Here is a 15265-nt window from a genome sequence, read left to right as displayed (position 1 = left end):
ATAAATGAATTTATAACTGGTGTGGAGTAGTTGAGTGGGTTTGTGCCTGAGAACCTTGATTTTTCTCAGATAAACAGGTCGCCTTATAGCTGGTAGTGGGATAGAAGTCCTGAGGAAAAGGTTAAGAAAAGCTGCCTTGGGGCTTCCCTGGTGGCGCAGTGGATAAGAATCTGCCTGCCAGTGCAGGGGACACGGGTTCGAGCCCTGGTCCAGGAAGATCCCACATGCCGTGGAGCGACTAAGGCTGTGTGCCACAACTACTGAGCCTGCACTCTAGAGCCCTTGAGCCACAACTACTGTTGTGAGCCGCAACAAGAGAAGCCACTGCAATGAGAAGCCCGCGCACTGCAACGAAGAGTAGCCACCGCTCGCCGCAACTAGAGAAAGCCTGTGTAAATCAACAAAGACCCAACACAGCCAAAAAAAAAAAAGGGCTCATTAGCCACCTTTCTGAAAAAAAGAAAAGCTGCCTTGGGAAATGGAAGTGGAAAGCAGGAGTGTAAAGGATTTCAGAGTAGGACTAATAAGGTTTGAGATCATGAATCACCAATCCCCTAGAGAGTGTGGTCTTCTTTGCCAGTGCTCTGCTGCCCTTGTGAAGACTAGAGAAAGTCTTAGGTTTTTGGAGCAGCTGTAGCAGAAATCCTGAGGGGGTTGTGCATGATGATGCAGACAATGCTGTCAAGAGACTGAAGTAAGGACGGGTATAGAGCAAGGAAAAGGTGGTTTATTTGGAAAGAAAGGATAGAATTAAAGCAGTGGTTCTCAAGCAAGGTGATTTTGCCCTCCAGGGCACATTTGGCAATGTCTGGAGGTATTTTTGACTACTGCAGTTGCTGGGGAGAGGAAGAGGGTGCGGTGCTACAACTACCTAGTGGGTAGAGGCCAGGGATGCTGCTAAATATCTTATATTGCACAGGACATCCCCTCACAACAAAGAATTATCTAGTCCAAAATGTCAGTAATAGCAAGGTTGAGAGACCCTGCTTAAACGGATAGGTAACTTAAGTGGGATGAAGAGCAGGTGTGATGGGTTCAGTCATGACGATGGAAGAGCTGGTAGAGTAGCATATATGGTCAAAGCATGGAATATAAGATTTTAAAATTTCAAAAACCGTTTTCTGGGTGTTGTTGAAGTCTAGGGTGTAGCTATGACTGTGGGTGGAGTAGGGATATTCCATTTCAGACTAAAGTAAAAAAGGAAAATTTGGCCTCTTTTTGGCAGCTTAGTGTTAAAATTGTACATTTATTTAGAGTGCTTGAATTTTCAGATGGACTGTCAGTCAGAAATTTGTGCTCTAGTTTTACATATAGGGAAAAAACTCATCTTTGGTGTTTGAGCCTGTGAGGGTAGCACTGTGGGCTCCCAGCAAGCTTTGCTATGATTGATGCTATTCTAGATGGCTTTTGTGCTATCTATCAATCTGTGGTTCTCCTTTCAGACATGGGGTGGGAGGGTACACAGTCAGAACACAGCCAGAGCAGCTGGCAGAGGCCAAGAATTCTTTGTTGGGCAAAGGTTCAGGAAGTTAAAATCACCCATATGTTTTGATTGGTATCCTTATCCAGCCACCTTATCTTCATTTTGAAAATAGTTTGAACATCACCTGGGAGGATACAGAACTAACAGACTTTTGGAATCCTTGTTTGCAGGCTTGTAAATTGCTCTCTGATGACTATGAACAAGTGCGCAGTGCTGCAGTCCAGCTTATCTGGGTTGTCAGTCAGCTCTATCCTGAAAGGTCAGTGTGGGTGTAAGCCAGCTTTTGTTCATTGCTAAGCCATTTTTCTCTCCTCCCACCATGCCGAAAGCCCACCTCCAGAAAAGGAATGTTGGCTAGATTTTTGGAAGGCAGTATGGAATAGGGGAAAAGCATGGACCCTGAAAATCAGGATGCTTGGTCCTTGTTTTTCAGCTCTGCCTTGAACTTTCTGTGTATGCTGGGAAAGACACTTCGCCTCTCTGGGTCCTAACCTCCTCAACTATAGATGAAAAGATTGGATGGTCTTTCTCAAATGCTATCCACTCCACCTCTGCCCACCCCTTAAAAAAAAGTCTTTAAAATGGTTTGGGGCACATTTTAGTAAATACAAATGCCAGCTAAAGATACCAGGTGAATTTGAAAATAATGATCCCTTATGTAGTGTTTTCCTGGTTAAAAATATTTTCATTGGGAATTCCCTGGTGGTCCAGTGGTTAGGACTTGGTGCTTTCTCTGCTGAGAGCCTGGGTTCAGTCCCTGGTCGGGGAACTACGATTGCGCAAGCTGTGCGATGCGGCCAAAAAAAAAATTTTTTTTTTTCACAGTAATTAAATAATTTATCTCACAGTGATCCTTTGAGGTGGAGAGACAGATATTATTTATTCTGTTTTATAGAAGAACTCCTTTTATAGGAAAAAGAAGTGTTTTTTCCTCTTCATTAAGCTACCTACTGAAATTGAAAAACCAGAATGAGTTAATAAAGCTATAGACACCACCCCCGACCCCCTCAAAAAAAAAGACTAGCTGGAAATTGTCTTTTCATTTAGGACCAGATTTGCAAGTATGTTTTATATTGGTTTATTCTGAGACTTGCTATATTGACAGCAATGCAATTATAAGGGAGAATAAACTTAAAGATATACTCTGTGGTAGCTGTTTTTGGTATCTCATAAATCTTTGAATCTTCAGTGTTAAATACTTTTTACTGAAGACACAAATTTGCATTGCAACTAAAAATAGACAAATCCCAGAGTGATTTGGTTACTCTGAAATGTATTTCATCATTATAGGATTTGAATTATTCAATTATCATTTCTATTTGTGCTAATTTTCATTGGTCATTCTCAGTTTATTGAACCTGCAATTTTAGGCTCATGTTTTGTCACTTGTGGTTTCTTTTCTTTTAATTTAGCATTGTCCCAATCCCTTCTTCTAATGAAGAAATTCGCTTAGTTGATGATGCGTTTGGAAAAATCTGTCACATGGTCAGTGATGGCTCCTGGGTGGTTCGAGTTCAAGCTGCAAAGCTATTGGTAAGTTACATCTTCTTTAATGAACATATTACCTGTTACACTTGTAAAACATTTTGAGAAACTAGATAGGGATAGGTGTAATGAGCTTTTATAAACCTTAGTGTTTCTTAAAATAGAAAGAAATTGTTCACTTTCCCATAGAGAAGTAGTCTTTTAGAACTAGAAAGAATTTTAAAGATAATCCTATTTAATCTCATTAGCATATTAGACAACCAAAGTCTAGAGAAAAAGGAACATAATAATAAAAATAATTGTTACCATTACTAAGCACCTGGTATGGCCTAGATACTTTGCTATGAGGCCACTTAATTATCTCATTTATTCTTTTTTTTTTTATTGGAGTATAATTGCTTTATTGTCCCATTTATTCTTACAGTAACCCAGCAAGGTAGGTGCTGTTATTCCCACTTTCCAGGTGAGAAAACTGAGGCTTTGAGGATTTAAGTAAATTATTCAATTTATACAGATAGGAAGTTGTAGAATGAGATTCAGATGCTAGTCTGACTTTTAGCCTTATTCTTTCCTACTGTTTTGCCTTTGGGGACTCTAGTATATTTGTAAGAAAAATTTTAACTTTTCAGAAATAGAACCGTCTTATAGAAGAAGGAGTGTTGGCGTAATACTCAGCCTTATTTTATACCTGTGTTATCTTGGACATGTCACTTAATCTTAGTCCCATTTCCTCATCTGTTAAGTGGCTTATAATATCTCTCATGTTTACCTCACAGGGTTGTCATGACACTCAAATGAGATCCTGTCTGTGAATATGTGTATAAACTGTGAAGTACTACACTATGCACGGTGGTGGGGTTGTTATAATATATAAATATATATATAACTATCTATAAAAATTTGTATTAATGTCACAGCAAGAATATCTGAAATTCTTTTTGATAACTTCTCTTTTGAGGGCCCCCAACTATGCCAGTCTTAGTAAGATTGTTGGCTAAAAAGTTTGGACCTGATTGTACTGGACACAGATCCTGTGATACCCCTAGTCCTTTGACCAGTATTTTGGGGGTTAACTGCTGAAACCTATGTGAAGCACTTTCATGGAAAAATAAGGAATTTGGATGATTTCAATATTTCCTGCTTACAGATTATATTGCTTGTCCATAATAAAATACAGAGTTAAACAAGCCAGCTGTTAGTGATTTTATTTTTGAATTCACATTTTAAAGCCTTGTTTTGATTTGTGGATATTTTAAAATTCAGAACAATCTAATCATTCATCAGATTCCTTCATTCAGCATGTACTGAGCATCTACAGTGTGCTGTGTGTGTGTGAGGGGATGTTTTAGAGGAATAATTCAATGATATATTGTCATCTGAGTAGGCAGTTAGAAAAGTAATCCTTAAAGCAGAGTCATTCAAATTTTTTAGTTTTGTACCCCATAGAATCTAAAATTCATTTATGTAAAGCTGTATGAATAATGAATTACAGTGGTGAGTTGAAAAGATTTTCACTTAGATGACTATAATTTGACTCAAGTGCTTTATGTTATTTAAGTGATTTCAAATCCAAACAACTCTAAATTACATAAGTATGATTATACTTCAAAAGTAATTAATAATCTAATCTTGCTAATTATAATAATTGTTACTATTTATAGAGTTCCTAGCCCACTAAGCTAGGCACTTTTAGTCATACATGCATACACATGCACATACACCCATTTCCTCATATACAGGCACACGTAAATATATGCCTATACATACACTTATATACATACTCACTTTTTGTTTTTCATTTTTAATTCTTTTAAACTCCTTGAGGTAGATATTATATTATTTATTTTATAAATAATAAAACTAAGGTTTAGAAAAGTATAATTTGTCCAAGGCCACATAGATTGTAAATGATACTTCATGCTCTAAAGCCCATGTAGAATTCCTTCCTAGTGCGGGTCCAGTTATATATTGGGAGCTGCGGTTGTGCAGCTAAGGTCCTGCTGGTTTACTAGTTCCTCTGTGCAAGCTAAGAGGTAAACTCCCCTGCTCCAATTCTTGAGTAGACAAATCCGTGATCAGGTAAACCATATATGATCTTTAGACTACATATTCATCAATTCAGCAAACTCTGAGCATAATCTGTGTCTTCAAAAGAGTGGATAGTCAGGTAGGTTGACATAGGCAGTCAGTCAGTTACAATACCGGTACTCCTAGGAAAGAGCACCTAACACACGCACAGAAGGCTTCTTGGACGAGGTGATTTCTCAGTTGACTTTGAAAGATGAGTATGGGTTAGCTAGGTAAAGAAGTAGAGAAGGAGAAAATATGAGCAGAGATAACATGAGTACACTATCATGCATGCTAATATCATACTAAACTACAATATCATGTTAAACTACAAGCAGTTTGGTACTTCTTGGTATGGGGGATAATGTTCGATTTGGTGATGTGTGACAAGATTAAGCTCGGGAGGAATGCAGAAGCCAGGTTTTCAAGAACTTAGATGAAATGATAAGGCTTTAGACTTAAGTCCATCTTGTACAGAAAATGAATAGAGTCCATTCTCCTTGGCTTATAGCAGGATGAAAAATTTCAGATATGGGATGTATCAGAAAATTCAAAACCATGTAAAGGGTTGGTTTTCAGTTATCTGTAACTTACCTGATGGAGCAAAGAAACTTGATTTTCAAGAATATAGCTCCATGGGACTATTTAGAATACAATCACTACTTTGAAATTAATTATGGTAATTGGCATCCTATCTAGAATAGGGTCCTTAGTTTAATGATTTCTTTTTAAGATGTTAAATAATTTAAACCTTATTTGTAAGGTTCCAGAAGTCTTTGACCTTAAAAATTATAACATTTTCATACAGTTAGATTGTAGATTGTAGGTTTTTATGTTTGTAACTCTGCCCAGGGCTAGTCTTTCCCAGGGCAAATGTAGCTGTCCTAGTCAGTGGCAGTTTTATGTCTCATATAGTAATCCATCTTTTTTTTTTTTTTTTGGTCTGCTTCTCTTTTTCATCACCTAATGAATAGAGGCTAGGAGCTTAAAATTGAAATAGACAAACAATGCATAGACTTATGTTATATACTAGTTGAGCAGGTTTTGTTCTGAGAGCAGGTTTGACGCACTTGTTTGTTAAATATCAGTTTTCTTAGTGTTATAGATTGTTAAGTAGGGGTAGTAGTACAGTTGGAGAGCTTTTACCTGAATATATGTGTCTTGGTCAAAGCATACAGGAATGTAGATGTTTTTCTGATTGGTGAGATGCACTTTATGATGAACTCATTATCTTTTTGCTCCAGATTTCCTCCTTCTGTGCTTTCATAAATGATGCCATCATTTACCCAGAGGCATTTGAGAATTCTTTCTCTGTGTCCTGTATCCACTGAGTCATCAGCTCTTATCAGTACTACCTTCTTGACATACCTTGAATCTATCCCTTCTCTATTTCCACTGTGCTTGTAACAGTTCAAGTTTCACTATTTTTCAAGTGGATTATGCTGTAAGGTTCTTGCTATTTGTGGATTTAAAATGGAAAGCTTCAGCTAGTCTTACATAACACTGGAAACTTGTTACAAACAATGATATGCAATTTTTTGAGGCTAGAATTTGAATAGTACCCTCTCTTTGCTACTGTGTTGGGAGAGAGCTCAGTTGAAGGCTTTGGAGAAGGACGTTGAGACTGTGGGTTCCAGTAACTTACTGTGAAGTCATTAAAACTTTCATTCTTTGTAGAAAAACAAAGTGCCTGTTAAAAAGCCAACTGTTGGGGACTTCTCTGGCAGTCCAGTGGTTAAGACTCCGCGCTTCTAATACAGGGGACATGGGTTCAATCCCTGGTCGGGGAACTAAGACCCACATGGCTCACGGTGCGGCCAAAAAAAAGACAACTGTTAATGTTGGTGGTAAGACTAAAGAGAAAGTGAGGAGTTCTTAAAAATGTATAGTTTTTATTCATAAAATTGATGTTTTGCATTAAAAAAATGAATGTTAGATTTGGTATTGGCTCAGACCTGTGTAACAAACTATATACCATGTAGAGATAAGAAAAAGTGGTTTTGAAACTACTTAAGGTGAACAGTACAATTGCCCTTCTAGAATTGTAGGAAAGGTGTTAACTTGGGTAAGAGTACTCCCAAAGAACATGTAACTTACTATGGAAAATGTGATTGGAGAAAAAGTCTGAGCCTGTATAAACATTTCCATATTTATTAACTTGGGAATTAGAGAAGATTTCCAATATATTCCTTAAGAATGTCTAGGACCTGCTTTAAATAGCCTCCTAACTTGTGTCTCTGCTTCGTTTTGGGTTCCTTCTGGTCCATTAGCCACATTGCTGCCAAGATGATGTTTATGAGTATAAATCTGATTATGTTTCTCTCTTATTTGAAATGAGCAAGTTACTGAATCTCTCAGCCTCAATTTCTCGTAAAAAATAAATAAATAAAAAGTGAGGGGAAAAAAAAAAGTGAGGATAATGCGCGTTCTTCATGGGATTATTGGGAGGAATAAATTTTTAAAATGCAAGTCTTTGTACATTACTGAGCTCATTCAATATTTAATAGAAATTATCTATAGAGTTATTATTCATAAGGCAAACTCCTTACCGTAGCAAACAAAGACCTTTATGATCTGCTTTCTACCTACCTGTCTTGCCTCATTTTCGGTACCCCCATCCTATGTTCTATTCATAGAACCACTTGATGTTTCCCACATGACATTCTCTCTGTGCATTTAATTGTGATTTCCAGTTCCCCAGATATACCTCTCCCTGCCTCCACCCCATACTTCTTTTCTTTAAGTTCCCATAGCACCCTTTATAAATGTATATTATAAAATTTCATACCATAATGCAGTAATCTCTTTACTTGTCAATTTCCCTCACTAGTGTGTGATTGTTGAATGTAGAATTGATGTCTTTTTATTTTTGTGTACCTGTTCCTGGTAACTCTAGGCATATAATGGAATGGTTGCTAAGTATATATTTGTTTAATGAATGAATGGACAAATAAATGGAAAGGATGGAATGAAAAGGAATGGAGAGGCAGTGGAGAGTAGTAGTTAAGGCAAAGGATTCTGGAGCCTGGGTTTATAACCCAGCTCTGTAATTTACACTGTTTGTGACCTTGAATGAATTACTTCATCTTTTTGTGCCTTCTTTTCCCCTTATATAAAACGTGACTAATACTAGTATTTACTTCATAGGGTTGTAATGAGGATTAAATGAATTAATATATGTATAAAGCACTTAGAACAGTGCATGACACCTAATAGCTCTATATAGGTGCTAGCTGCTGCTGCTAATGGTTTTATTATTTTCCTGATGATTCAAAACCCATAGGGATCTTTACTATCAAGAATAATGTTATCCAAATATCATATATTAACGCATGTATGTGGAACCTAGAAAAATGGTACAGATGAACCGGTTTGCAGGGCAGAAATAGAGACACAGATGTAGAGAACAAACGTATGGACACCAAGGGGGGAAAGTGGTGGGGGGTGGGGGTGGGGGTGGGATTAATTGGGCGATTGGGATTGACATGTCTACACTGATGTGTATAAAATAGATAACAAGAACCTGCTGTATAAAAAATAAATAAAATTAAATTTAAAAAAAAGAATAATGTTATCTTTATGCATTTAAGTTGGCGGCAAACTTTGAATTTGAAGATATTCTTCAGGTCTTAAAAGTTGTTTAATTGCTCTGGATTCTTCCTTTTTATAGGGCTCTATGGAGCAAGTCAGTTCTCATTTCTTGGAACAGACACTTGACAAGAAGCTGATGTCAGATCTGAGGGTAACTTGAATTCTTTGTTGTTTAAACTGGGTTTCTGAAACCAAAATCAGTGTAGCTATATGCCGAGTTGTGTTGATTTAATTTTACAGCCCATGAATTTGTTAATGTAGGATGACTAGATTACATTTTAATTTAAAATCTTAGTAAATTGAACCAAATTACAAGTTACTTCATTAAATTTTAAATTATTATAATGAAATACTTTGCACAGATTGTGTTTTACAAATAAGAGGCAAGATTAACTTTCTATTTGTTAAAAACTACAAAGGTCTGGTCTTACTTTGTGACTCCTTTCAACAGCAGTTCTCATGGTAGAGTGAGTAAATCCTTTCTCTGAACAGTAACAGAATGCCCTTAAGCTTTGACTGTGATAGGTCTCTGGCATAGTTGTCAGGAACAAATATGAGTCTGAGAATATGATAGGAACATTCATTGTCAGTATCTTAATTTTTAAATTATAAAAGTGTTAATAAGGAATCAGAATCTTTGATAAGTAGAAGAAAAAGAGAAACCGTTTACCCATATTCCTACTACTATAACACAGTGACTTTCACCATTTTGGTATATTTCTCTCCAGCTCTTTTTCTTATGCATGTTTTAAACATTGAATCATTATATACAGATAATTTTGTAGTCTACTTTTTATATTTATCACTACCTCATATGCTTTTTTTCATATTGTTAACTTCATACTTACGATTTTTACTGATAGCATAACATTCTGTTAAGTAGATGTGCCATCATTTTTTAGCCCTTTATTATACATTTACAGTTTCTTCTTAATTTTTCCACCATTATAAATCACATATAGAGTATCACCTTCATGGGTATTAGATCTTTTCTTGTTTTGATTTATTCCGTAAGGTGAATTCTTAGGAATAGTTGGGGAGTTAATATCTGTGCTTCATGAAACATTGCCATATGGCTTTCTTGAAGGGCATTCCCTTCATTTGAGGTCAGTGATTGCTTAAGTGTTCTTTGTGTGTACTGGGGTGGAAGTGCAAAGAAGGACACGCTCATGGTGAATTGTGAGGGATGGGTAATGCAAGGGTTTCTAAGACACTTCGCAAGGTACAAACTTTACTTCTGCGTCTGACCCACATCCTTGTAGGCTCAGGTGCTATATTTCATCAGTGCCTTTGAGATGATCAGCCATGAGGATGTGGGCTCACACCAGGAAGGTTCATAGAGGCTGATATCTATGCCAGTTTATTCATTTATGAAGGTAACTGTAACTGTCAAGTAGACTCAATATTTACTTTAGCTGACTAGTATATTCCTCCTTAGGCAATCTGTGAAGAAAGTAAATTAACTAGACACTTGCTTGGTGAGCATAGTGTTGTCAAATAGACGCTTACTTCTTTTTTTTTTTTTTTTTTTAGCATAAAATATTATTGCTTTAATATGAAAGTGAAATTTTGCTACAACCAGCTCTGAGAATACATTTTGGAGTTTTAAGTGCCCTTAGGAGTTGTCTAATGTACAAAAGCCTCTTTTGACAAACTGACACACATTTAATCCACAGTACTAATTTGTAGTAAAGCTAGACTTAAGGCTCCTTCTAGCTCAACAACAATTACATGTCACATCAGCTATGTTATCTACTTTTCTAAACTCACTTGAGTCATAAAGTCACATGGTACTGTTTTGTGGGTAATTTTTCCACCTACTAGTCAACTTAATTATCAATTTACTTTGGAGGAGCACTCACTGTTAAGTTAGAGGACCCTCCACGTGCCCATCTTCTGCAAAGGCATTTGTGTACATTTTTGTACCCTGTTCAACATCTACTGAGCGTGTATAATGTCGGAGATAGCACTTTGTATTAGTGATATAAGAGGGGAACAAGGAAACCAGACAAACTCCAAGTTGTTTCAAATCCCCATCTCCAAGTTACCATGTTATTTTAGCCTTCCGATGCTTGGTTCAAAGAGAATCAAGAGTTTTTCATTGAGTATCGTCTAGAGTTGCTTTGATTATTAGTTTATTTTTGTAAGTGGTCAGTCTACCATGGTGGGTGGTGCGTATCAGATGATGTACCACCTGATAACAATTCCTGATAATAATAGGAATTATTATCAAGAGCCTCTCTGACCTGGAGCTCTCAAGTTGGTAGCAGATTCCAAGCTTTAAAAAATTGTTACATATCCTCTGTATATATAACACAGGGTACAGAGAATAGGGAATGACGGGGGTGGGGTCAGACATCTATAAACAAACAATTGAGTACAATTTGGTGCGCAAGGCGGTTGTCAGTGAAGGTAATGACACTCCAGCTTCAGGGTCCCATTTGTATGGTCACTTCCAAGGCCTTGGAAGGGGCCCTAGCAATGTTTTCATGGTCTTGTGCTTCTGTAAAATTTGGAAAAGTAAGGTAATGTTCCATTCTTTTTCTTTACAAGGTCCGTCTAAATGGTACAAGTTTCGGGCCTCATAAAACATGCATCCGCCCGTGACGGTCCATAGACGCTTACTTCTATGGGATGAAAAAAATTATTTTCTAGGGCCAGTGTATTGTCTACCCAGGATGGTGCTTGGAAGGACACTGCCATTATTTACCTCTCTGGTTCTCCCTTTCCTGTGTTGCCATGGCAAACATAACCACCTGTCCAGTCAACATTCTTGTGCTATCTTTAATGAAGTTACTATCTTTAATAAGGTTACTATCAGCTGTTGATGACCTGAGAACCTTGGTCTTAACTTCAAGTTGAATTTGCATTTCTCTGCTCTGATCTATTGAGTATTTTTTTTTTAAAATGTAACTCTCAGAGAGCAGTCGTATTTTTTACTTTCTCATGTTCTCAGGGTGCAACTTACTGTTCTCTCATGAATCTCCAGCAAGTGGTAATTGTTGTCTTCTATAGAGGAAACGCACTGCACATGAACGTGCCAAGGAACTTTACACTTCGGGAGAGTTTTCCAGCGGCAGGAAGTGGGGAGATGATGCTCCCAAGGAAGAAGTAGATACGGGGGCTGTGAACTTGATTGAGTCAGGAGCTTGTGGAGCCTTTGTTCATGGATTGGAAGATGAGATGTATGGTAAGAATGACTTCATAACAATAACAGTGCCCATTTACTGAGTGACTGCTATGTATCTGGCATTGTACTGAGTGATATACACAGGTTGTCTCACTTAATCTTCATAGTCACTCAGTGAAGTATCTACTATTATTTTAATTTTATAAACAGAAGAGGTTGAGGCTCAGGTGGTATGGATCAGTGGTTAAGAGCATGGACTTTGGGTTCAGTCAATTTAGGTTCAAATTCTAGCATTTTTGTAAAACAAGGTTAATAGCAAGTGTTTCTGAATTGTGATAATTAAATGAGATTATATATACATGACATGATACATGACCCAGTTATAGTAAGCACTTAATAAATGGTAGTAAAAATTGATATTTATACTGATAACAATTGTACTTTCTTATTAGTCACTCAACTAGTAAGAGACAGAAGCAAGATTTAAACCGAGGTTAGTCTGACTAACTAATGACTAATCAAGCCTTTATTTTGCCTTCATTTTTGAAAGATAGTTTCACTGGGAATGAAATTCTAGATTAATAGTGGTTTATTTGTTTATTTTTTTGTCCTTTAAACATCTTGTTCCACAGTTTTTCAGTTTGCATTTTTCTGCTGAGAACTCTGCTGTCATTTTAAATCTTTGTTCTTCAGTACCTAATGTATCTTGTTTTCTCTAGCTGCTTTTAAGCTTTTCTCTTTATCACTGGTTTTAAACGATCTAATTATAATGTGCCTTGGTATAATTTTCTTCATGTTTCTTATGCTTGGAGTTTGTTGAGCTTCTTGGATCTGTGGGTTTGTGGTTTTTATTTGGAAAATCTTTGACTGTTATTTCTTTAAATATTTTTCTGGCCCCATGCTCCTTTGGGGACTCCCAATTACATATATATTAGGCTACTGAGGTTGTCCTGTAGCTCACAGATGCTCTATTCTTTTTTTTCCATGTAATCTTTTTTTCCTATTTGTTTCATTTTGGATAATGTTTATTGCTTTGTCTTGGAGTTCACTAATCTTTTCTTCTGCAGTGTCTAATGTGCTGTTAATTCCATCCAGTATATTTTTCATCTCAGACATTGTAGTTGTCATCCCTAGAAGTTTGATTAGAATTTGCATTTGTTTAGTATCTTCTGTATTGCTACTTAATATGCTTAATCTTTTCTCTAGCTTTGTCAACAGAGAATGTATTTACAGTAACTATCCTTATGTCCTTGTCTCCTAGCTCTGTTATTTGTGTGATTTCTGGGTTGGGTTTTTTTTTTTTAAATCAGCGTTTAATTTTTTTTTAATGTTAATATTTAGGTTTTTTTTTTTTTAAACGTTTCTTTAATTTCTGTATTTATTTTATATTTATTTTTGGCTGTGTTGGGTCTTCGTTTCTGTGCAAGGGCTTTCTCCAGTTGCGGCGAGCAGGGGCCACTCTTCATCGCGGTGCGCGGGCCTCTCACTGTCGCGGCCTCTCCCGTTGCGGAGCACAGGCTCCAGACGCACAGGCTCAGTAGTTGTGGCTCACGGGCTTAGTTGCTCTGCGGCACGTGGAATCTTCCCAGACCAGGGCTCGAACCCGTGTCGCCTGCATTGGCAGGCAGATTCTTAACCACTGCGCCACCAGGGAAGCCCATCTGGGTTGGTTTTGATTGATTGATTTTTCTCCTCATTATGGATTATATTTTCCTGCTTCTATGCATACCTGGTAACTTGGGATTGGATGCCAGACACTCTGAATTTTAATTTATTGGGTGCTGAACATTGTTATATTCCTATAAGTATTCTTGAGCTTTGTTCTAGAATGCAGTTATTTCAGGTCTTATTTTTAAGCTTTGTTAGGTGGACCCAAGTAACATTTAGTCTAGGGGTTATTTTTCTTCACTAGTGAAACAAACTCTTGTTGACCATGTGTGAGCTTTGGAGATTGTTCCCTCGAATCCTCTTGAGTGGTTCTTTCTCAGGCCTTGGATAGTTTCTTCACAGATCAGAACTTGGCTGAAGATTTGAGGAGGACCCTCTGCAGATCTCCTAGGCTTGCTTTCTCTGTGCACGTCTTTCCTTTCTGGTACTTTGCCCTATGAACTCTAGCCACATTGGCCTTTCCAGACTCCCAGCTCTGTCTTCTCAACTCAGGGAGACCTACAACCTGGAAACTCTACAGACAGTAAACTGGTATCATCGTAAAGCTCACCTCATTTACTTCCTGTCTCTCAGGGATCACTACCTTTCATTGCCTGTTGTATAGTGTGTTGAATACTTTTGTTTCATATATTTTGTCTCTGTTTTTAGTTGTTTCAGATAGAAAGATAAATCTAGCCCTTGTTACTCCATTTTAGCCAGTAATAGAAGTCCTTGCAAAGCTCTTACGATTTCCACAGTATGATGCTCTCCATCTCACGTAGATCACAGACTGTCAGTGCCTTGAGATGATTGACTCCAACCTCCTATTTTCAGTGAGGCTAACAGACGTGGGGAGATAATATTGATTGTCCAAATTTTATAGTAAATTTGTGTCAGAGGATTAGAACTCAGGTCTTCAAAATGCCTATAAAAATGATACCTCAGAATAGAACTTCTTAGAAGGGCAAGAAAATTACTCTTGAAAGACAGTTTTTCTATTAGATATAAAAATTGGGTTACCCTATTCAATTTGCTGTAAAATTTTCTGTATATATGGAAATTAATTAAAGCTACCTCTGCTTATGTCCTCCATGAACTTTGATATATGAATTAAAAATTTAAATAGTGTTAGATAATAAGGAATTCCAGTTATTAAAACCCATTTTATCCTAAGACAGGTAACTAGAACCTATTTTCTTTTGTTTTTCCTAGGATTTTTGCTTTGTTTAGTTTCTACAATTGAATTTAATCACTGTTAATGTTTATGTGGTTGATTTCTACAGTTTTTAGTTTGTCACTAAGGTTTACTTAAAGGAACTTAACTTTGGAAAGTGAGTAGATCATAACCAGCATCAAGTATGGCAGCTCTCTAATTTAATCATACCTATAAAATTCTGGGTAAATCAGGATTTTAGGGACACATTTGCTGGGAGTGAAATGGAGCCTTATTTCATTGGCTATAGACTGTAGTGTAGTATCACACATACTTCTAGTCCTCTGGTTGTTCCATGTTCTCCCTCCTTTCTGGGCCTTTACATGTGGTTCCTCTGCGTAGGAAGGCCTTTTTCCTTTCCTCTGGCCTAACAACTCCTTCAAGTGTTATTTTAGGGGTCACTTTCTGAAAAGCTGCCTCTGATCCTGTTGAGTAGGCTATGTGCCTCTTCCGCATTTTCTTAATACTACGTGTGCTCTTCCATTGTATCATTCATCACTCTGTAATGCAATTAACTATTCTAGTCTGTAGTGGCTGGGACATAGTCTTGTTCTTGTCCATCTTTGTATCTTCAGTACTAAGCATAAAGTAGCAAAAGTAGGATCTGATTACATATGTTAAGACGCCAGAGGATTGGTCTTTTTTTTTT

At 37.1% G+C, this 15265-nt stretch overlaps 1 protein-coding gene across 2 annotated transcripts in view; it reads left to right on the top strand.

The window, feature by feature from the left end:
* The window catches only part of INTS4 (integrator complex subunit 4), a 121415-nt gene that overhangs the window by 53965 nt on the left and 52185 nt on the right, over positions 1-15265 (top strand). For both annotated transcript variants that reach the window (XM_082343315.1, XM_082343316.1), the window contains 4 exons: positions 1654-1742; positions 2896-3016; positions 8706-8777; positions 11642-11816. In XM_082343315.1, the coding sequence (XP_082199441.1) occupies positions 1654-1742; positions 2896-3016; positions 8706-8777; positions 11642-11816 (457 nt within the window). The remainder of the gene's footprint in view (positions 1-1653; positions 1743-2895; positions 3017-8705; positions 8778-11641; positions 11817-15265) is intronic.

This window comes from Balaenoptera borealis, assembly GCF_965194805.1.
Source record: "Balaenoptera borealis genome assembly, chromosome: 11".
Lineage (NCBI taxonomy): Eukaryota > Metazoa > Chordata > Mammalia > Artiodactyla > Balaenopteridae > Balaenoptera > Balaenoptera borealis.
The sequence above is the reverse complement of the archived record's forward strand: the minus strand, read 5'-3'. Positions and strand labels throughout refer to the sequence as shown.